Source organism: Oncorhynchus keta, chromosome 34, assembly GCF_023373465.1.
Source record: "Oncorhynchus keta strain PuntledgeMale-10-30-2019 chromosome 34, Oket_V2, whole genome shotgun sequence".
Taxonomy (NCBI): domain Eukaryota; kingdom Metazoa; phylum Chordata; class Actinopteri; order Salmoniformes; family Salmonidae; genus Oncorhynchus; species Oncorhynchus keta.
The window spans coordinates 81,620,080-81,643,643 of NC_068454.1; the positions used below are offsets into that span (position 1 = coordinate 81,620,080).

A 23,564-nucleotide genomic window follows, 5' to 3' on the forward strand; every position below is an offset into this window, starting at 1 on the left:
TAGAATGATATCAGGGCTCTGTGACTCCAACCTCAGCCGGAGACATATAGGAGAACCCTGGGAAGGCTCCATTGACCACGTCTCCCAACATGTCACTCAAACCGAGGGAGGCGGGGGCTGGAAGAAGCGTGAACTCCGGGTCAAAATACAGCATATCACACGGACCAGACTGAAAGAGAGAGGGAGGGAACGCGTGACCAGACACACATTCAGGTAGTCACAGATCCAAACTGACCCATAGCCCCTATAAAACACACACGCTCACCAGGTTGGGAATGGATGGGGGAGGGACTTTCCTGGCTAGCAGGTCATCCCAGTTGATGGACATGAAGAAGGTGTAGCCCTGCAGCTCAGTCAACAAACAAAGTGAGACAGCACGTCAATGTGTGTATGGGTGCGAGTGTGTATGTGGTCTTGCATGCATGTGTCAGCACTCTGCCAGGTGGGGTACTGGGGGGTGCTTACAAGGTCATGTCCCCCCCAAGGCGTTTGGTACAGTCTCTCTCCAGCAGGCTCTGCAGCAGAGTCCGGGCAGACTGGGACACACTTCTATGGAGCTGCAGAGGGGCGTGAAGGATGTTCTTGATAGAGGAAATTATGGTTGAAATGATTAATTATGTATACATTATTGATTAGAACCATTTATTCTGATACTATTATGTTATGATATGAAATGCATGGGTTCTTGGTTCTTGGCTGTTACTGAAAATGTAAGCAGAACGAATTAATTGTCTGTGCCTCTTGGGAAGTTAAAGGGGGAGAGATGCTATAGCTTTTCAGACAGATAAGAAATGTTTGGGTGGTGTTCCATTAGTGGAGAAAAGTATATCATTTAGACAGTTTGGAATGTAGTTTTATGGGGGGAGTAGAGGAAGAGTTCCAGACCAAAAAACAATGGGCTCTTGTGAGAATCGGAGAGAGGGTGGGAAACTGATTATGTCATTTGCAGTTTATAACCTGTGGAAATATGTGTATGTGGTTAGTACTCTCTTGTAATACACGCTGTTACCTTTGGCTTTTAAGACTGGTCTCAATCTACTTCATGCATAATTAATGAACTTACAACTCATTAATGAATTAGAAATGAGTGCGAATTGGTTTTGGCAATAAAACATACAGGAATTTAGAATTCCTCTATCAATTTGGTCCTTCGAGTGCCGGATCTAAATACCTCTCCCTGTGCCTGGAGGTAGTACGCTGGAAAATCGTGCACGGACAAGTTTTTGACTCGTTTTACTAAAGACCTGACCTCTGAATTGAGGTTAAAATTGAAACAGGCCTGCGTATTATCACAGAGGACAGAGAGAGTGACTAGATTCAAACGAACAGTGCTTTTCCCAGCCGGCAGCCAGGTAAAGTAGCCTTTATTCTTGATTTTGGGGGGATTTGAGTTCTTTAATTGATGTTCTGAGAATTCATCAATAGTGAGAACTTTGCTATCCCCACAGGGATGTATGATCATCATACAATGGGTTTTGTAGAACCGATATACACGGAAGCAGGTTCGAAAATAACCTGTGGTAATGTGCACAACAGGAAATAAACTAAACTTAATCATGAGAGGTATATAGCGCCCGAGATTAAGAAGGGATATTAAATAGGTACTGGGAGATAGGACGGTGATCTTGTAGAAATACTGGGCGTAGAGAGACGGCAAGAATGCGCAAGATAACTGGATGGGTCATTTAAATAGTGGCAGTATTGATCACCGTCCCGATTCAACTAATACTACAGAAAATATCCAAATGAGGAGGAGAGGGAAACTTAAATCTAAAGAAATGAGATAAAAGCCATATCTATAGACATGATAGTTCCATGCGAGAGGGAAGTCTAACAATTAGTGGCGTGAGATAACGATTATTAGAGTTCTTTACTGACACAACCGGAAAATAATATTTTAACTAGGGCCTTACAAACCCTGGGCTTATAGTTGTTAGGTTAGACCTAAAAATCTGATTCAAAAGTCAAAACTATTGGTAAGATTTCCATAAAAGAGCTAAACTTAATCATGAGAGATTAAGACAGAAGAATAACTAGAAGTAACTAAGTAACGGTAAATTACAAATTTATAGAACTGCACGCACATAGAATTTAAAATTATATAGAAAGGCATAGATAAGTGTTTAAAGACCATAGCTACTAGTAACGGTAAGGATTAAGAATGGGGAGAAATGCCTCGAAAGAAGCCCCAGAACTAACGGGAGACGAGCGTTATATGGAACAGAAAGACAAGAGAAACATCGATTTCGGTCTAAGATGGAAAAGAAAATACGATTTTGATGGCCGTCTAAATGTAGAAAAGCTGGAATCCCTTATAAAACAGATACATAAGGAATGTGGTAATAATGTGAAAAAGCAGAATAAACAGGGGTTATACACAGCCGGAGTTTGGCTTTCGGAAGCAAAAAAGAGAATGGGACGCGCCGAAAAAGAGATTAGTGTGCGAATTGGTTTTGGCAATAAAACATACAGGAATTTAGAATTCCTCTATCAATTCTCAAACATCTCTGCTTTACTGCGACTGTAGAACGGGGGGCTGAGGAACAGCGAGAGAGAAAATAAGAAATAGGGAGCAAGATAAGTGTGCAGTGGATAGAATATGCTAGTTGAAAAGTAGCTGAAAGAGAAGAGAAAGAGAAACACTCACCAGTCCTTGAAGCATCTCATAAAGTGCACTCCCCAGCCCCCACCAGTCCACAGCTGGTGTGGCCTAACAGCACCTCTGGTGCCAGATACTCAGGGGTTCCACAGAAGGTTTCCATAGTCCCACCCACAGACATGCCCTCGCAGTCCCTTCAGCAACAACCTCTCTACCATCACGTCTCTGCTGGAAGGAGAGAGGGAGAGAGTGATAGATAATGAATATAATGGAATGGAAATAGAATGGATGCCACCTTTCCAACAAGTCAGTTCATCAAATGTCTGCCCTGCTAGAGCTGCCCCGGTCAACTGTAAGGGCTGTTATTGTGAAGTGGAAACGTCTAGGAGCAACAACGGCTCAGTTGCGAAGTGGTAGGCCACACAAGCTCAAAGAACGGGACCACCGAGTGCTGAAGCGCGTAGCACGTAAAAATTATCTGTCCTCGGTTGCAACACTCATTACCGATTTCCAAACTGCCTCTGGAAGCAACATAAGCACAATAACTGTTCGTCAGGAGCTTCATGAAATGGGTTTCCATGGCCGAGCAGCCTCACAAACATAAGATCACCATGCCCAATGCCAAGCCTCAGCTGGAGTGGTGTAAAGCTCGCCGCCATTGGATTCTGGAGCCTTGGAAACACATTCTCTGGAGTGATGAATCATGCTTCACCATCTGGCAGTGCAACGAACAAATCTGGGTTTGGCAGATGCCAGGAGAACAATACCTGCGCCAATGCATAGTGCCAACTGTAAAGTTTGGTGGAGGAGGCATAATGTTGTGGGGCTGTTTTTCATGGTTCGGGCTAGGCCCCTTAGTTCTAGCAAAGGGAAATCTTAACACTACAGCATACAATGACATTCTAGACGATTCTGTGCTTCCAACTTTGTGGCAACAGTTTGAGGAAAGCCCTATTCCTGTTTCAGCATGACAATGACTCCGTGCACAAAGCGAGGTCCATACAGAAATGGTTTGTCGAGATCGGTGTGGAAGAACTTGACTGGCCTGCACAGAGCCCCGACCTCAACCCTATTGAACACCTTTGGGATGAATTAGAACGCTGACTGTGAGCCAGGCCTAATTGCCCAACATCAGTGCCCAACCTCACTAATGCTCTTGTGGCTGAATGGAAGCAAGTCCCAGCAGAAATTTTCCAACATCTAGTAGAACGTCTTCCCCGAAGAGTGGAGGCTATTATAGCAGCAAATGCAGGACCAACTCCATATTAATGTCCATGATTTTGGAATGAGATCTTCGAGGAGCAGGTGGCCACATACTTTTAGTCATGTAGTGTACCTGTTATTGACAATGCTTTATAACCCCATAATAACGCATTATAGCAGTTGGTGAGAAAATGTGTTAGGCCACCGAGCATTCAAACACTAGAATATGAAAACACATAGTTGTAACTACATGTTCTTTAACTCTGGTGGCTGCGGTTTGAAGATTTCAGCACCACTGACAGCGCGCTCGGCAGGCAGGCTATTTACAACAATCCCACACGCGCTCCTGTCAAAAGACCTCTCTGACGTAGGCCTAATTGAGTCCAAGGCACCTCTGTAGGCAACATTATTGTGTGGGCATTGGGCTCAAGTCACTCATCCACGAAATCCTGACAGGGGCTCCCGCGCGCCCCGGGTGTATTGTCGAATCAACGCTCCTATCAATGGAAAAACTCAAACTTTGTAAGAGCTATGCATGGACAGACAATGCTACTGCTTTGTGTGTGTGTGTGTGTGTGTGTGTGTGTGTGTGTGTGTGTGTGTGTGTGTGTGTGTGTGTGTGTGTGTGTGTGTGTGTGTGTGTGTGTGACCAGTCACATGCTCCCCACGGTAAGCACGGGGAGTTGGCTCAGGTCTAAACACTACCTCCGCCAATCTCCCCGTGTGCCGCCTCCAAAAAGAAATTGCGGGGGCTGCCTCTTGTGCTTCCGTTGTTGAGCTAACTCTTCGTATAGTCGCCGTTCCGCTCTCGCTGCCTCCATCTGCTCCCTTGGACGGCGATACTCCCCAGCCCGTGTCCAGGGTCCTTCCCCCTCCAGTATTTCCTCCCATGTCCAGTCCTCCTGGCCACGCTGCTTGGTCCTTCTTTGGTGGGGTGTTCTGTAACGCTCGTCGTCGGTAGAAAGAAGAGTGGACCAAAGCGCAGCGTGGAAAGTGTTGATGATATTTATTTACAAGAAACACTCAAACAAAAATAATAACAAATCCGAAAACGAACAGTTCCGTCAGGCACAGACACTAAACAGAAAATAACACCCCCACAAAACCTAAACGGAAAATCACAACTTATTTTTGATCCCCAATCAGAGACACTGATAGACAGCTGCCTCTGATTGGGAACCACACTCGGCAAAACAATAAAAAAATACAAAACATAGATTTTCCTACCCGAGTCACACCCTGCCCTAACCAAACATAGAGAATAAATGTGGATCTCTCAGGTCAGGGCGTGACAGTCAGACCATGCTGTTTTCCAAACTACCCCAGGAAGATACAAAGGTCAAGGTCAGACTTAATCTGATTTGGTCCAGATACAGGTACACTCTGTTCAGAGTCACTACAGACTGTAGGCTATATAGACCTGTCTGAGGAGGAATGACAACTGTCGATTTACACTCAACATTGACCTGATCTATGACCTCTGATATTTAACCTTCCTCTCATTGGCCATTTAGAAAACACATGCTTGCATTATAATGGACCTACACTATATATTTATATAAATTATAATGGATCAACAATATATATTTATATAAATTATAATGGACCTACACTATATATTTATATACTATATATTTATATAAATTATAATGGACCTACACTATACATTGTCAAATAACTCCGCCTTTTCTGGCCTGCAAATTGATTTTGACAAACAAATCAGTCCCCCCCAAAATCTGTGCGGCCCTCGAACCAAAACGTTTGCCCACCCTTGTCCTAGGTGGGCCAGAGTGTCAGTGGATTTTTGCTACTCCCTTGTACTTGATTGATCAATTAACGCCATTGATTAGTTAGGATCTCCCCTCACCTGGTTGTCTACACAAATTAATTCGCCACGAATTGAAAAAACAAACGAACACCCGCTTCAGCAGTACCTCAACTTCCCTGTAGATGGCAGCAGGACCCCAGAGAGGTTCTATGGGAGTAAATTACAGGCTGTTTGACATTGGATTACAACATATTCTGTTAGGACACAGACCGGTACATTGATAGTAATGTGATTGTCTCGATCGGATAAGAAAATCACATTTTAATTGGGGATGTAATTAGACAGGTTTCATTCTCTTCATCTGCCCTGGAATGGAACAACTGGAGATATCTGACTTTAAGGATGAGTACAGATGAACGAGGAGAAGAGACAATGAGATGGAGTCATTTGACGATTGAGATATTGGAGAGGAGACAAGGAGATGACGCTGCTTTAAGAGAGGGTGCGAGCCCCTGAATGGACCATGGATGAGCCTCCTCACGATTGTAAGTCGCTCTGGATAAGAGCGTCTGCTAAATGACTTAAATGTAAATGTAATAGGACATGTGGAAGCTATGCTGAGACACCATTCGTTTTGTCATATGAATAAGTAACATAGGCTACTTCAAGGAAGGAAGGAAAGAATGATTCGTTCCCAAAGTAGTCCCAATGAACAAATCCGGAGGGACTCCACTCTTTTGCGGACCAGCCAAGAACCTAGACCGGGTTTCACTTTCACATCTCTGGAAGTTGAGCTTTTTTTCAAAGTATATTCCACCCCTTGTTCTGGTGAATCAGAGTGTCACTCTACAGTTCTGTAGGGCTGCGTGAATAGATGACATGATATCTTCTTCCTCTGATGAAAGAATATGATATGCTGTAGGCTACAGCGGGGGTGGTTGAGGACCAGAACACGCATCCATCAAGGCGGGAGCGCGCATTGTGAAGAGGCGGGGCAGCGGGAATATCTCTTTCCGGATATTTACCTCCACCTGCCCGCGCGACGCGCCCAGTTCCAAGGTTTTTAACAGCGGTAGTATCAACGGACATGACAAAGTTCCCAAATCCAGGACTACTGAGGTATTTTAACTGATCTTCTCGAGCTAGATTGTCTGTGTTCTCCTAACAAACCTCCAGGATCAACTTGATATCTGAAGTGAAGTAACGTTAAAGTTGCTGAATGGCATGTTGAGCGTAGCAGCAGAATAACCTATAACATTAGGCTACGTTTATGTTGGTCGTTCATAGAGCCTACTTAGTTTAAAGTTCACGTCGAGGCTGTATGTTTCAAATAACGTCCAATATACTATATGGTAGGTTATCTTATTCTCCGTGTTAATCATTGCGATACACTAGTTTAATCGATAACCGAGATGACGTTGCTCATCTGAAAACAAGTTTGCCAATGCAACCAGGTGCAAATCTCAGGCCTAGTTGACACACTTTAAATAGGCAATGTTGTATACCAATACTGCCCACTCAACAGTCTAGACTTGGCAAAAAACTCTGTCCTAAAATAGTTTAGGCAGCTCAGTTTAACTGGTGTGAATGTCATTATCATCATGGAAAATCAGGCGTGAGAGAGTGCTCTACTCACTGTAATGTATTCAAAGTATTCAGATTAACGTGTGTGTGTGTGTGTGTGTGTGTGTGTGTGTGTGTGTGTGTGTGTGTGAGAGAGAGAGAGACCTACAAAAAGACCTGTCCCACTCCCCTCAGCCTACATTAACAAGCACACACACACAGGGCTGTTATTAAAAGTATGGGTTAGTGGGATGCCCAGCAGAACTGGTGTGTAAACAACACTGCAGTTCGTGTGTGTGCATGTAGATCTGAGATCAGTTCCTAGGCCTGTGGATGGACCAGCTTGTCTCTGACAATATTTAACATTCTTATCATTCAGCAGTCTGCACAGGGTGGAGGAGAGAACAGGGAAAAAGGACATGTTAAGACTCTGGACAGATAATAATGTATTACCAACATACACACTGCATTACTCATTGTAGCATGCTATTGCTTCAGACACACAAATTACTCACTGTGTGTGTGTGTGTGTGTGTGAAGTAGAAAAGGAGCTGTTCACTGCAGACGATGTCATCCTTAGGGAGGGGCTAAACTACATGAGCAGATATCATCACAGTTTCCAGAGTCTGGAGGTGTTTCATTAAGATGTGTGTGTGTGTGTTCTCTCCCCAGGTTGTGGAGAGATGGACTGAGGGTTGTGTCAGTGTGTGTGTGTGTGTGTGAGTGAGTGACGCGTAATTCAGAGTGCAAAGACACAGAGACGTGACAGTCCCGCGTCCCATTGTGACATAGCTACGCTGCTCTGAGACCAGTCTGCAGGGGGGAACACACAGCCATAACGGGTACCTCCCCAACATTTCCAACCAACGCGGCTCTGAGACCAGTCTGCAGGGGGGAACACACAGCCATAACGGGTACCTCCCCAACATTCCCAACCAACGCGGCTCTGAGACCAGTCTGCAGGGGGGAACACACAGCCATAACGGGTACCTCCCCAACATTCCCAACCAACGCGGCTCTGAGACCAGTCTGCAGGGGGGAACACACAGCCATAACGGGTACCTCCCCAACATTCCCAACCAACGCAGCTCTGAGACCAGTCTGCAGGGGGGAACACACAGCCATAACGGGTACCTCCCCAACATTCCCAACCAACGCAGCTCTGAGACCAGTCTGCAGGGGGGAACACACAGCCATAACGGGTACCTCCCCAACATTCCCAACCAACGCAGCTCTGAGACCAGTCTGCAGGGGGGAACACACAGCCATAACGGGTACCTCCCCAACATTCCCAACCAACGCAGCTCTGAGACCAGTCTGCAGGGGGGAACACACAGCCATAACGGGTACCTCCCCAACATTCCGAAACCAACGCGGCTCCACATACTCGTCCCTCTATTGATTTGAATGTGTTGACAGTTGGAGAAATAGCTTGAGCCGCATTGAGAATTAGAAAAGTATGAAAGCCAATGGTCCAATATTCTAGAATACTGCTGTGCGTGCACATTTTGGACACTGATAGACGTGTGTGTGTGTGTGTGTGTGTGTGTGTGTGTGTGTGTGTGTGTGTGTGTGTGTGTGTGTGTGTGTGTGTGTGTGTGTGTGTGTGTGTGTGTGTGTGTGTGTGTGTGTGTGTGTGTGTGTGTGTGTGTGTGTGTGTGTGTGTGTGTGTGTGTAAGAGGTTGAGTAACCTGCTGTAACAGACATGCCCAAACCTGATCTACTGTGTTTGGTTCAACTACTGGACAACACTATCCAGACCTTTACAGTCAACGTGAGTACACACAGTCCTGAGTAGAGTGGGAATGATAGACCGGGAGACTCAGATCTCAGCTTCCCATTGATCTCAATACACAACCTTGACCTGGAGAACATACTCACTAGAAAGGCTTTACCAAAACACACTGTACTGCAATATATCACACACACACAGACTGACTGACTCCCGGTATAAGGTGTGTTTTGCGTCTCTCAGAAGCAGGATGCAGGTGAGGTTTTACTGGAGCAGGTGTGTAACCAGCTGGGTCTGCTGGAGAGACACTTCTTCAGTCTGCAGCTACGAGACTCCAACACCACCATCGTCACTCAAACACACTCTCCTGTGAGTAGCTACACTAACACAGCTCAAACACGCTCTCCTGTGAGTAGCTACACACACACACTTAGTGAATACTCTAAAACGCACACAACAGATGGTGAATGTAGCATCATGTCTTTGATTAACATAGTTTGTCTTGCAGAGGTGGCTGGAGGCCAACAAACCACTGAAGAAGCAGCTGAAAGGTAAGAAACACTAAATGAGACCTTGGCCTGAGCCCAGTGACGCCCTACTGTTTAGCCTGAGCCCAGTGACGCCCAACTGTTTAGCCTGAGCCCAGTGACGCCCTACTGTTTAACCAGAGCCCAGTGACGCCCTACTGTTTAGCCTGAGCCCAGTGACGCCCAACTGTTTAGCCTGAGCCCAGTGACGCCCAACTGTTTATTCTGAGCCCAGTGACGCCCAACTGTTTAGCCTGAGCCCAGTGACGCCCTATATGTTTAGCCCAGTGACGCCCTATATGTTTAGCCCAGTGACGACCTTTATGTTTAGCCCAGTGACGACCTTTATGTTTAGCCCAGTGACGACCTTTATGTTTAGCCCAGTGACGACCTTTATGTTTAGCCCAGTGACGACCTTTATGTTTAGCCCAGTGACGACCTATATGTTCAGCCCAGTGACACCCTATATGTTTAGCCCAGTGACGCCTACTGTTTAGCCTGAGCCCAGTGACGCCCTACTGTTTAGCCTGAGCCCAGTGACGCCGTATTGTTTAGCCTGAGCCCAGTGACGCCCTACTGTTTAGCCTGAGCCCAGTGACGCCCTACTGTTTAGCCTGAGCCCAGTGACGCCCTACTGTTTAGCCTGAGCCCAGTGACGCCCAACTGTTTAGCCTGAGCCCAGTGACGCCGTATTGTTTAGCCTGAGCCCAGTGACGCCCAACTGTTTAGCCTGAGCCCAGTGACGCCCTACTGTTTAGCCTGAGCCCAGTGACGCCCTACTGTTTAGCCCAGTGACGCCCAACTGTTTAGCCTGAGCCCAGTGACGCCCTACTGTTTAGCCTGAGCCCAGTGACGCCCAACTGTTTAGCCTGAGCCCAGTGACGCCCAATGTTTATTCTGAGCCCAGTGACGCCCAACTGTCTATTCTGAGCCCAGTGACGCCCAACTGTTTAGCCCAGTGACACCCTATATGTTTAGCCCAGTGACGCCCTATATGTTTAGCCCAGTGACAACCTTTATGTTTAGCCCAGTGACGCCTACTGTTTAACCTGAGCCCAGTGACGTCCTACTGTTTAGCCTGAGCCCAGTGACGCCCTACTGTTTAGCCTGAGCCCAGTGACGCCGTATTGTTTAGCCTGAGCCCAGTGACGCCCTACTGTTTATCCTGACCCCGGGGCGCCCAACTGTTTAGCCTGAGCCCAGTGACGCCCACCTGTTTAGCCTGAGCCCAGTGACGCCCTACTGTTTAGCCTGAGCCCAGTGACGCCCTACTGTTTAGCCTGAGCCCAGTGACGCCCACCTGTTTAGCCTGAGCCCAGTGACGCCCTACTGTTTAGCCTGAGCCCAGTGACGCCCTACTGTTTAGCCTGAGCCCAGTGACGCCCTACTGTTTAGCCTGAGCCCAGTGACGCCCACCTGTTTAGCCTGAGCCCAGTGACGCCCTACTGTTTAACTTGAGCCCAGTGACGCCCAACTGTTTAGCCCAGTGACGCCTGTTTAGCCCAGTGACGCCCTACTGTTTAGCCTGAGCCCAGTGACGCCCACCGCCCAGTGATGCCCACCTGTTTGCCCTTTACTGTTTAGCCCAGTGACGCCCAACTGTTTAGCCTGAGCCCAGTGACGCCCACCTGTTTAGCCTGAGCCCAGTGACGCCCACCTGTTTAGCCTGAGCCCAGTGACGCCCTACTGTTTAGCCTGAGCCCAGTGACGCCCTACTGTTTAGCCTGAGCCCAGTGACGCCCTACTGTTTAGCCTGAGCCCAGTGACGCCCTACTGTTTAGCCTGAGCCCAGTGACGCCCTATATGTTTAGCCCAGTGACGCCCTATATGTTTAGCCCAGTGACGCCCTATATGTTTAGCCCAGTGACGCCCTATATGTTTAGCCCAGTGACGCCCTATATGTTTAGCCCAGTGACGACCTTTATGTTTAGCCCAGTGACGACCTTTATGTTTGAGCCCAGTGACGCCCACTGTTTAACCTGAGCCCAGTGACGCCTACTGTTTAACCTGAGCCCAGTGACGCCCTACTGTTTAGCCTGAGCCCAGTGACGCCCTACTGTTTAGCCTGAGCCCAGTGACGCCCTACTGTTTAGCCTGAGCCCAGTGATGCCAACTGTTTAGCCCTACTGTTTAGCCTGAGCCCAGTGACGCCCTACTGTTTAGCCTGAGCCCAGTGACCCCTACTTGTTTAGCCTGAGCCCAGTGACGCCCTACTGTTTAGCCTGAGCCCAGTGACGCCCTACTGTTTAGCCTGAGCCCAGTGACGCCCAGTGACGCCGTATTGTTTAGCCTGAGCCCAGTGACGCCCTACTGTTTAGCCTGAGCCCAGTGACGTGAGCCCGTATTGTTTAGCCTGAGCCCAGTGACGCCCTACTGTTTAGCCTGAGCCCAGTGACGCCCAACTGTTTAGCCTGAGCCCAGTGACGCCCTACTTTTTAGCCTGAGCCCAGTGACGCCGTACTGTTTAGCCTGAGCCCAGTGACGCCCTACTGTTTAGCCTGAGCCCAGTGACGCCCTACTGTTTAGCCTGAGCCCAGTGACGCCCAACTGTTTAGCCTGAGCCCAGTGACGCCCTACTGTTTAGCCTGAGCCCAGTGACGCCCTACTGTTTTAGCCTGAGCCCAGTGACCACCTTTAGCCTGAGCCCAGTGACGCCTACTGTTTAGCCTGAGCCCAGTGACGCCCTACTTTTAGCCTGAGCCCAGTGACGCCCTACTGTTTAGCCTGAGCCCAGTGACGCCCTACTGTTTAGCCTGAGCCCAGTGACGCCCACTGTTTAGCCTGAGCCCAGTGACGCCCAACTGTCTATTCTGAGCCCAGTGACGCCCAACTGTTTAGCCCCAGTGACGCCCAACTGTCTGTTTGAGCCCAGTGACGCCCTAACTGTTTAGCCAGCCTATATGTTTAGCCCAGTGACGCCTATATGTTTAGCCAGTGACCACCTGTAGCCCAGTGACGCCTACTGTTTAACCTGAGCCCAGTGACGTCCTACTGTTTAGCCTGAGCCCAGTGACGCCCTACTGTTTAGCCTGAGCCCAGTGACGCCCTACTTTTTAGCCTGAGCCCAGTGACGCCGTATTGTTTAGCCTGAGCCCAGTGACGCCCTACTGTTTAGCCTGAGCCCAGTGACGCCCTACTGTTTAGCCTGAGCCCAGTGACGCCCTACTGTTTAGCCTGAGCCCAGTGACGCCGTATTGTTTAGCCTGAGCCCAGTGACGCCCTACTTTTTAGCCTGAGCCCAGTGACGCCGTATTGTTTAGCCTGAGCCCAGTGACGCCCTACTTTTTAGCCTGAGCCCAGTGACGCCCAACTTTTTAGCCTGAGCCCAGTGACGCCGTATTGTTTAGCCTGAGCCCAGTGACGCCCTACTTTTTAGCCTGAGCCCAGTGACGCCGTATTGTTTAGCCTGAGCCCAGTGACGCCGTATTGTTTAGCCTGAGCCCAGTGACGCCCGTACTGTTTAGCCTGAGCCCAGTGACGCCCTACTGTTTAGCCTGAGCCCAGTGACGCCCAACTGTTTAGCCTGAGCCCAGTGACGCCCTACTGTTTAGCCTGAGCCCAGTGACGCCCAACTGTTTAGCCTGAGCCCAGTGACGCCCAACTGTTTAGCCTGAGCCCAGTGACGCCCTAACTGTTTAGCCCAGTGACGACCTTTATGTTTAGCCCAGTGACACCCTATATGTTTAGCCCAGTGACGCCCTATATGTTTAGCCCAGTGACGCCCTATATGTTTAGCCCAGTGACCTTTGTTTAACCTAGCCCAGTGACGCCCGATATGTTTAGCCCAGTGACGCCCTATATGTTTAGCCCAGTGACGCCTACTGTTTAACCTGAGCCCAGTGACGTCCTACTGTTTAGCCTGAGCCCAGTGACGCCCTACTGTTTAGCCTGAGCCCAGTGACGCCCTACTTTTTAGCCTGAGCCCAGTGACGCCGTATTGTTTAGCCTGAGCCCAGTGACGCCCTACTGTTTAGCCTGAGCCCAGTGACGCCCTACTGTTTAGCCTGAGCCCAGTGACGCCCTACTGTTTAGCCTGAGCCCAGTGACGCCCTACTGTTTAGCCTGAGCCCAGTGACGCCCTACTGTTTAGCCTGAGCCCAGTGACGCCCTACTTTTAGCCTGAGCCCAGTGACGCCGTATTGTTTAGCCTGAGCCCAGTGACGCCCTACTGTTTAGCCTTTTAGCCTGAGCCCAGTGACGCCCAACTGTTTAGCCTGAGCCCAGTGACGCCCAACTGTTTAGCCTGAGCCCAGTGACGCCCTACTGTTTAGCCTGAGCCCAGTGACGCCCTACTGTTTAGCCTGAGCCCAGTGACGCCCTACTGTTTAGCCTGAGCCCAGTGACGCCCAACTGTGAGCCCAGTGACGCCCAACTGTTTATTCTGAGCCCAGTGACGCCCAACTGTCTATTCTGAGCCCAGTGACGCCCAACTGTTTAGCCCAGTGCTATGTTTAGCCCAGTGACGCCCTATACTGTTTAGCCAGTGACCACCTTTGTGAGCCCAGTGACGCCTACTGTTTAACCTGAGCCCAGTGACGCCCTACTGTTTAGCCTGAGCCCAGTGACGCCCTACTGTTTAGCCTGAGCCCTGAGCCCAGTGACAGTGACCCTACTGTTTAGCCTGAGCCCAGTGACGCCCTACTGTTTAGCCTGAGCCCAGTGACGCCCTACTGTTTAGCCTGAGCCCAGTGACGCCCTACTGTTTAGCCTGAGCCCAGTGACGCCCTACTGTTTAGCCTGAGCCCAGTGACGCCCACTTTTTAGCCTGAGCCCAGTGACGCCCTACTGTTTTGAGCCCAGTGACGCCCTACTGTTTAGCCTGAGCCCAGTGACGCCCATACTGTTTAGCCTGAGCCCAGTGACGCCCACTGTTTAGCCTGAGCCCAGTGACGCCTACTGTTTAGCCTGAGCCCAGTGACGCCTACTGTTTACTGACCCGGGTTTACTGTTTAGCCTGAGCCCAGTGACGCCCTGTTTAGCCTGAGCCCAGTGACGCCCTACTGTTTAGCCTGAGCCCAGTGACGCCCTACTGTTTAGCCTGAGCCCAGTGACGCCCTACTGTTTAGCCTGAGCCCAGTGACGCCCTACTGTTTAGCCTGAGCCCAGTGACGCCCTATATGTTTAGCCAGTGAGCCCAGTTATATGTTTAGCCCAGTGACGCCCTTATAGCCCAGTGACGCCCTAGTGCCCGTGACGCCCCTACTTTATGTTTTAGACCTGAGCCCAGTGACGCCCTACTGTTTAGTGACGCCCACTGTTTAGCCCAGTGACGCCTACTGTTTAACCTGAGCCCAGTGACGTCCTACTGTTTAGCCTGAGCCCAGTGACGCCCTACTGTTTAGCCTGAGCCCAGTGACGCCCTACTGTTTAGCCTGAGCCCAGTGACGCCCTACTTTTTAGCCTGAGCCCAGTGACGCCGTATTGTTTAGCCTGAGCCCAGTGCCAATTTTTAGCCTGAGCCCAGTGACGCCTACTGTTTAGCCTGAGCCCAGTGACGCCCTACTGTTTAGCCTGAGCCCAGTGACGCCCTACTGTTTAGCCTGAGCCCAGTGACGCCAACTGTTTAGCCTGAGCCCAGTGACGCCCTACTGTTTAGCCTGAGCCCAGTGACGCCCTACTGTTTAGCCTGAGCCCAGTGACGCCCTACTGTTTAGCCTGAGCCCAGTGACGCCCAACTGTTTTAGCCCTGAGCCCAGTGCCGCCCAGTGACGCCCTACTGTTTAGCCTGAGCCCAGTGACGCCCTACTGTTTAGCCTGAGCCCAGTGACGCCCACTGTTGTAGCCCCAGTGACTGACCTTTATGTTTAGCCCAGTGACGCCCTATATGTTTAGCCCAGTGACGCCCTTTATGTTTAGCCCAGTGACGCCCTATATGTTTAGCCCAGTGACGCCCTATATGTTTAGCCCAGTGACGCCCTATATGTTTAGCCCAGTGACGACCTTTATGTTTAGCCCAGTGACGACCTTTATGTTTAGCCCAGTGACGCCCTATATGTTTAGCCCAGTGACGCCCACTGTTTAACCTGAGCCCAGTGACGCCTACTGTTTAACCTGAGCCCAGTGACGTCCTACTGTTTAGCCTGAGCCCAGTGACGCCCTACTGTTTAGCCTGAGCCCAGTGACGCCCTACTGTTTAGCCTGAGCCAAGTGATGCCCTACTTTTTAGCCTGAGCCCAGTGACGCCGTATTGTTTAGCCTGAGCCCAGTGACGCCCCTGAGCCCAGTGACGCCCTACTGTTTAGCCTGAGCCCAGTGACGCCCTACTTTTTTAGCCCAGTGATTGTTTAGCCTGAGCCCAGTGACGCCCTACTGTTTAGCCTGAGCCCAGTGACGCCCTACTGTTTAGCCTGAGCCCAGTGACGCCTACTGAGCCTGAGCCCAGTGACGCCCTACTGTTTAGCCTGAGCCCAGTGACGCCCTACTGTTTAGCCTGAGCCCAGTGACGCCCTACTTTTAGCCTGAGCCCAGTGTTTAGCCTGAGCCCAGTGACGCCCTACTGTTTAGCCTGAGCCCAGTGACGCCCTACTGTTTAGCCTGAGCCCAGTGACGCCCTACTGTTTAGCCTGAGCCCAGTGAGTGACTGAGCCCAGTGACCCTACTGTTTAGCCTGAGCCCAGTGACGCCCTACTGTTTAGCCTGAGCCCAGTGACGCCCTACTTTTAGCCTGAGCCCAGTGACGCCGTATTGTTTAGCCTGAGCCCAGTGACGCCCTACTGTTTAGCCTGAGCCCAGTGACGCCCTACTGTTTAGCCTGAGCCCAGTGACGCCCTACTGTTTAGCCTGAGCCCAGTGACGCCCTACTGTTTAGCCTGAGCCCAGTGACGCCGTATTGTTTAGCCTGAGCCCAGTGACGCCCTACTGTTTAGCCTGAGCCCAGTGACGCCCAACTGTTTAGCCTGAGCCCAGTGACGCCCTACTGTTTAGCCTGAGCCCAGTGACGCCCTACTGTTTAGCCTGAGCCCAGTGACGCCCTACTGTTTAGCCTGAGCCCAGTGACGCCCTACTGTTTAGCCTGAGCCCAGTGACGCCCAACTGTTTAGCCTGAGCCCAGTGACGCCCAATGTAGCCTGAGCCCAGTGACGCCCAACCCTGAGCCCAGTACTGTTTAGCCCAGTGACGCCCAACTGTCTATTCTGAGCCCAGTGACGCCCAACTGTTTAGCCCAGTGACACCCTATATGTTTAGCCCAGTGACGCCCTACTGTTTAGCCTGACCTTTTTAGCCCAGTGACGCCTACTGTTTAACCTGAGCCCAGTGACGCCTACTGTTTAGCCTGAGCCCAGTGACGCCCTACTGTTTAACCTGTTCCTACTGTTTAACCTGAGCCCAGTGACGCCCTACTGTTTAGCCTGAGCCCAGTGACGCCCTACTTTTAGCCTGAGCCCAGTGACGCCTACTGTTTAGCCTGAGCCCAGTGACGCCCTACTGTTTAGCCTGAGCCCAGTGACGCCCTACTGTTTAGCCTGAGCCCAGTGACGCCCAACTGTTTAGCCTGAGCCCAGTGACGCCCAACTGTTTACTGAGCCCAGTGACGCCCTACTGTTTAGCCTGAGCCCAGTGACGCCCAACTGTTTGAGCCCAGTGACGCCCTACTTTTAGCCTGAGCCCAGTGACGCCCTACTGTTTAGCCTGAGCCCAGTGACGCCCTACTGTTTAGCCTGAGCCCAGTGACGCCCACTGTTTAGCCTGAGCCCAGTGACGCCCTACTGTTTAGCCTGAGCCCAGTGACGCCCAACTGTTTAGCCTGAGCCCAGTGACGCCCTACTGTTTAGCCTGACCCCGGGGCGCCCAACTGTTTAGCCTGAGCCCAGTGACGCCCACCTGTTTAGCCTGAGCCCAGTGACGCCTGTTTAGCCTGAGCCCAGTGACGCCCTACTGTTTAGCCTGACCCCGGGGCGCCCAACTGTTTAGCCTGAGCCCAGTGACGCCCACCTGTTTAGCCTGAGCCCAGTGACGCCCACCTGTTTAGCCTGAGCCCAGTGACGCCCTACTGTTTAGCCTGAGCCCAGTGACGCCCTACTGTTTAGCCTGAGCCCAGTGACGCCCTACTGTTTAGCCTGAGCCCAGTGACGCCCTACTGTTTAGCCTGAGCCCAGTGACGCCCTATATGTTTAGCCCAGTGACGCCCTATATGTTTAGCCCAGTGACGCCCTATATGTTTAGCCCAGTGACGCCCTATATGTTTAGCCCAGTGACGACCTTTATGTTTAGCCCAGTGACGACCTTTATGTTTAGCCCAGTGACGCCCTATATGTTTAGCCCAGTGACGCCCACTGTTTAACCTGAGCCCAGTGACGCCTACTGTTTAACCTGAGCCCAGTGACGTCCTACTGTTTAGCCTGAGCCCAGTGACGCCCTACTGTTTAGCCTGAGCCCAGTGACGCCCTACTGTTTAGCCTGAGCCCAGTGACGCCGTACTGTTTAGCCTGAGCCCAGTGACGCCCTACTGTTTAGCCTGAGCCCAGTGACGCCCTACTGTTTTGAGCCCAGTGCCTGAGCCCAGTGACGCCCTACTGTTTAGCCTGAGCCCAGTGACGCCATACTGTTTAGCCTCAGCCCAGTGACGCCCTACTGTTTAGCCTGAGCCCAGTGACGCCCAACTGTTTAGCCTGAGCCCAGTGACGCCCTACTGTTTAGCCTGAGCCCAGTGACGCCCTACTGTTTAGCCTGAGCCCAGTGACGTTTAGCCTGAGCCCAGTGACGCCCTGTTTAGCCTGAGCCCAGTGACGCCCTACTGTTTAGCCTGAGCCCAGTGACGCCCTACTGTTTAACCTGAGCCCAGTGACGCCCTACTGTTTAGCCTGAGCCCAGTGACGCCCTACTGTTTAGCCTGAGCCCAGTGACGCCCTACTGTTTAGCCTGAGCCCAGTGACGCCCTACTGTTTAGCCTGAGCCCAGTGACGCCCTACTGTTTAGCCTGAGCCCAGTGACGCCCTACTTTTAGCCTGAGCCCAGTGACGCCCTACTGTTTAGCCTGAGCCCAGTGACGCCCAACTGTTTAGCCTGAGCCCAGTGACGCCCAACTGTCTATTCTGAGCCCAGTGACGCCCAAATGTTTAGCCTGAGCCCAGTGACGCCCAACTGTCTATTCTGAGCCCAGTGACGCCCAACTGTTTAGCCCAGTGACACCCTATATGTTTAGCCCAGTGACGCCCTATATGTTTAGCCAGTGACCACCTTTGTGTAGCCCAGTGACGCCTACTGTTTAACCTGAGCCCAGTGACGTCCTACTGTTTAGCCTGAGCCCAGTGACGCCCTACTGTTTAGCCTGAGCCCAGTGACGCCCTACTGTTTAGCCTGAGCCCAGTGACGCCCTACTGTTTAGCCTGAGCCCAGTGACGCCCTACTGTTTAGCCTGAGCCCAGTGACGCCCTACTGTTTAGCCTGAGCCCAGTGACGCCCTACTGTTTAGCCTGAGCCCAGTGACGCCGTACTGTTTAGCCTGAGCCCAGTGACGCCCTACTGTTTAGCCTGAGCCCAGTGACGCCCTACTGTTTAGCCTGAGCCCAGTGACGCCCTACTGTTTAGCCTGAGCCCAGTGACGCCCAACTTTTAGCCTGAGCCCAGTGACGCCTATTGTTTAGCCTGAGCCCAGTGACGCCTACTGTTTAGCCAGAGCCCAGTGACGCCGTATTGTTTAGCCTGAGCCCAGTGACGCCCTACTGTTTAGCCGAGCCCAGTGACGCCCAACTGTTTAGCCTGAGCCCAGTGACGCCCTACCTTAGCCTACTGTTTAGCCTGAGCCCAGTGACTGTTTAGCCTGAGCTCAGTACTGTTTAGCCCAGTGACGCCCTATATGTTTAGCCCAGTGACACCCTATATGTTTAGCCCAGTGACGCCCTATATGTTTAGCCCAGTGACGCCCTATATGTTTAGCCCAGTGACGACCTTTGTTTAGCCCAGTGACGCCCGATATGTTTAGCCCAGTGACGCCCTATATGTTTAGCCCAGTGACGCCTACTGTTTAACCTGAGCCCAGTGACGCCTACTGTTTAACCTGAGCCCAGTGACGCCTACTGTTTAGCCTGAGCCCAGTGACGCCCTACTGTTTAGCCTGAGCCCAGTGACGCCCTACTTTTTAGCCTGAGCCCAGTGACGCCGTATTGTTTAGCCTGAGCCCAGTGACGCCCTACTGTTTAGCCTGAGCCCAGTGACGCCCTACAGTTTAGCCTGAGCCCAGTGACGCCCTACTGTTTAGCCTGAGCCCAGTGACGCCCTACTGTTTAGCCTGAGCCCAGTGACGCCGTACTGTTTAGCCTGAGCCCAGTGACGCCCTACTGTTTAGCCTGAGCCCAGTGACGCCCTACTGTTTAGCCCAGTGACGCCCAACTGTTTAGCCTGAGCCCAGTGACGCCCTACTGTTTAGCCTGAGCCCAGTGACGCCCTACTGTTTAGCCTGAGCCCAGTGACGCCCTACTGTTTAGCCTGAGCCCAGTGACGCCCAACTGTTTAGCCTGAGCCCAGTGACGCCCAACTGTTTATTCTGAGCCCAGTGACGCCCAACTGTTTATTCTGAGCCCAGTGACGCCCAACTGTCTATTCTGAGCCCAGTGACGCCCAACTGTTTAGCCCAGTGACACCCTATATGTTTAGCCCAGTGACGCCCTATATGTTTAGCCAGTGACGACCTTTGTGTAGCCCAGTGACGCCTACTGTTTAACCTGAGCCCAGTGACGTCCTACTGTTTAACCTGAGCCCAGTGACGTCCTACTGTTTAACCTGAGCCCAGTGACGCCCTACTTTTAGCCTGTTTAGCCTGAGCCCAGTGACGCCCTATTGTTTAGCCTGAGCCCAGTGACCTGTTTAGCCTGAGCCCAGTGACGCCCAACTGTTTAGCCTGAGCCCAGTGACGCCCCTACTGTTTAGCCTGAGCCCAGTGACGCCCAACTGTTTAGCCTGAGCCCAGTGACGCCCAACTGTTTAGCCTGAGCCCAGTGACGCCCTACTGTTTAGCCTGAGCCCAGTGACGCCCTACTGTTTAGCCTGAGCCCAGTGACGCCCAACTGTTTAGCCTGAGCCCAGTGACGCCCAACTGTTTAGCCCAGTGACAACCTTTATGTTTAGCCCAGTGATGCCCTATATGTTTCCCCAGTGACGCCCTATATGTTTAGCCCAGTGACCTTTATGTTTAGCCCAGTGACGCCCTATATGTTTAGCCCAGTGACGCCTACTGTTTAACCTGAGCCCAGTGACGTCCTACTGTTTAGCCTGAGCCCAGTGACGCCCTACTGTTTAGCCTGAGCCCAGTGACGCCCTACTGTGAGCCTGAGCCCAGTGATGCCCTACTTTTAGCCTGAGCCCAGTATTGTTTAGCCTGAGCCCAGTGACGCCGTATTGTTTAGCCTGAGCCCAGTGACACCCAACTGTTTAGCCTGAGCTCAGTGACGCCCAACTGTTTAGCCTGAGCCCAGTGACGCCCAACTGTTTAGCCTGAGCCCAGTGACGCCCTACTGTTTAGCCTGAGCCCAGTGACGCCCTACTGTTTAGCCTGAGCCCAGTGACGCCCTACTGTTTAGCCTGAGCCCAGTGTCGCCCAACTGTTTAGCCCAGTGACGCCCTATATGTTTAGCCCAGTGACGACCTTTATGTTTAGCCCAGTGACGACCTTTATGTTTAGCCCAGTGACGCCCTATATGTTTAGCCCAGTGACACCCTATATGTTTAGCCCAGTGACAACCTTTATGTTTAGCCCAGTGACGCCCTATATGTTTAGCCCAGTGACGCCTACTTTTTAACCTGAGCCCAGTGACGCCTACTGTTTAACCTGAGCCCAGTGACGTCCTACTGTTTAGCCTGAGCCCAGTGACGCCCTACTGTTTAGCCTGAGCCCAGTGACGCCCTACTTTTTAGCCTGAGCCCAGTGACGCCGTATTGTTTAGCCTGAGCCCAGTGACGCCCTACTGTTTAGCCTGAGCCCAGTGACGCCCTACTTTTTAGCCTGAGCCCAGTGACGCCGTATTGTTTAGCCTGAGCCCAGTGACGCCCTACTGTTTAGCCTGAGCCCAGTGACGCCCTACTGTTTAGCCTGAGCCCAGTGACGCCCTACTGTTTAGCCTGAGCCCAGTGACGCCCTATTGTTTAGCCTGAGCCCAGTGACGCCCAACTGTTTAGCCTGAGCCCAGTGACGCCCTACTGTTTAGCCTGAGCCCAGTGATGCCTAACTGTTTAGCCTGAGCCCAGTGACGCCCAACTGTTTATTCTGAGCCCAGTGACGCCCAACTGTTTAGCCCAGTGACACCCTATATGTTTAGCCCAGTGACACCCTATATGTTTAGCCCAGTGACGCCCTACATGTTTAGCCCAGTGACGTCTACTGTTTAGCCTGAGCCCAGTGACGCCCTACTTTTTAGCCTGGGCCCAGTGACGCCGTATTGTTTAACCTGAGCCCAGTGACGCCGTATTGTTTAGCCTGAGCCCAGTGACGCCCTACTGTTTAACTTGAGCCCAGTGACGCCCAACTGTTTAGCCTGAGCCCAGTGACGCCCTACTGTTTAGCCTGAGCCCAGTGACGCCCAACTGTTTAGCCTGAGCCCAGTGACGCCCTACTGTTTAGCCTGAGCCCAGTGACGCCCAACTGTTTAGCCTGAGCCCAGTGACGCTCAACTGTTTAGCCTGAGCCCAGTGACGCCCAACTGTTTAGCCTGAGCCCAGTGACACCCTACTGTTTAGCCCGAGCCCAGTGACGCCCAACTGTTTAGCCCAGTGACGCCCAACTGTTTAGCCCAGTGACGCCCTATATGTTTAGCCCAGTGACGACCTTTATGTTTAGCCCAGTGACGCCCTATATGTTTAGCCCAGTGACGCCTACTGTTTAACCTGAGCCCAGTGACGTCCTACTGTTTAGCCTGAGCCCAGTGACGCCCTACTTTTAGCCTGAGCCCAGTGACGCCGTATTGTTTAGCCTGAGCCCAGTGACGCCCAACTGTTTAGCCTGAGCCCAGTGACGCCCAACTGTTTAGCCTGAGCCCAGTGACGCCCAACTGTTTAGCCTGAGCCCAGTGACGCCCTACTGTTTAGCCTGAGCCCAGTGACGCCCTACTGTTTAGCCTGAGCCCAGTGACGCCCTACTGTTTAGCCTAAGCCCAGTGACGCCCAACTGTTTAGCCTGAGCCCAGTGACGCCCAACTGTTTAGCCCAGTGACGCCCTATATGTTTAGCCCAGTGATGCCCTATATGTTTAGCCCAGTGACGCCTACTGTTTAACCTGAGCCCAGTGACGTCCTACTGTTTAACCTGAGCCCAGTGGCGCCCTACTGTTTAGCCCAGTGACGCCCTACTGTTTAGCCCAGTGACGCCCTACTGTTTAGCCCAGTGACGCCCTACTGTTTAGCCCAGTGACGCCCAACTGTTTAGCCCAGTGACGCCCTACTGTTTAGCCCAGTGACGCCATACTGTTTTGCCCAGTGACGCCCTACTGTTTAGCCCAGTGACGCCCTATTGTTTAGCCTGAGCCCAGTGACGCCCAACTGTTTAGCCCAGTGACGCCCAACTGTTTAGCCTGAGCCCAGTGACGCCCAACTGTTTAGCCTGAGCCCAGTGACGCCCTACTGTTTAGCCCAGTGACGCCCTACTGTTTAGTGACGCCCTACTGTTTAGCCCAGTGACGCCAACTGTTTTGACGCCCCTGAGCCCAGTGACGCCCTACTGTTTAGCCTGAGCCCAGTGACGCCCTACTGTTTAGCCCAGTGACGCCCAACTGTTTTAGCCTGAGCCCAGTGACGCCCTACTGTTTAGCCCAGTGACGCCCAACTGTTTTAGCCTGAGCCCAGTGACGCCCTACTGTTTAGCCTGAGCCCAGCGACGCCCTACTGTTTAGCCTGAGCCCAATGACGCCCTACTGTTTAGCCCAGTGACGCCCTACTGTTTAGCCCAGTGACGCCCTACTGTTTAGCCTGAGCCCAGTGACGCCCTACTGTTTAGCCTGAGCCCAGTGACGCCCTACTGTTTAGCCTGAGCCCAGTGACGTCCTACTGTTTAGCCTGAGCCCAGCGACGCCCTACTGTTTAGCCTGAGCCCAGTGACGCCCTACTGTTTAGCCCAGCGACGCCCTACTGTTTAGCCCAGCGACGCCCTACTGTTTAGCCTGAGCCCAGTGACGTCCTACTGTTTAGCCTGAGCCCAGTGACGTCCTACTGTTTAGCCTGAGCCCAGTGACGCCCTACTGTTTAGCCC

At 51.7% G+C, this 23,564-nt stretch overlaps 1 protein-coding gene and 1 long non-coding RNA gene across 7 annotated transcripts in view; one reads left to right on the plus strand and one right to left on the minus strand.

The window, feature by feature from the left end:
• Positions 1-8,054: 8,054 nt before the first annotated feature.
• Positions 8,055-23,564, plus strand: part of ptpn3 (protein tyrosine phosphatase non-receptor type 3) — a 22,137-nt gene continuing 6,627 nt past the window's right edge. The window contains exons 1-4 of the mRNA XM_052495574.1: positions 8,055-8,590; positions 8,813-8,907; positions 9,109-9,234; positions 9,374-9,416. Of these exons, the coding sequence (XP_052351534.1) occupies positions 8,839-8,907; positions 9,109-9,234; positions 9,374-9,416 (238 nt within the window). The 5' untranslated portion in view covers positions 8,055-8,590; positions 8,813-8,838. The remainder of the gene's footprint in view (positions 8,591-8,812; positions 8,908-9,108; positions 9,235-9,373; positions 9,417-23,564) is intronic.
• LOC127915368 (uncharacterized) lies at positions 9,427-22,961 on the minus strand. Of its 6 annotated transcripts, XR_008091141.1 has the most exons (6): positions 21,773-22,961; positions 21,129-21,417; positions 19,254-19,389; positions 13,044-13,136; positions 11,021-11,215; positions 9,427-10,605 (listed from the first exon to the last, which is right to left on the minus strand). It is a non-coding gene; the product is annotated as an uncharacterized LOC127915368 (long non-coding RNA). The 6 variants fall into 6 exon arrangements; XR_008091146.1 differs by lacking the exons at positions 11,021-11,215; positions 13,044-13,136; positions 19,254-19,389 and adding an exon at positions 17,325-17,702; XR_008091142.1 differs by lacking the exons at positions 9,427-10,605; positions 11,021-11,215 and having other exon boundaries at positions 12,850-13,136; positions 19,278-19,361.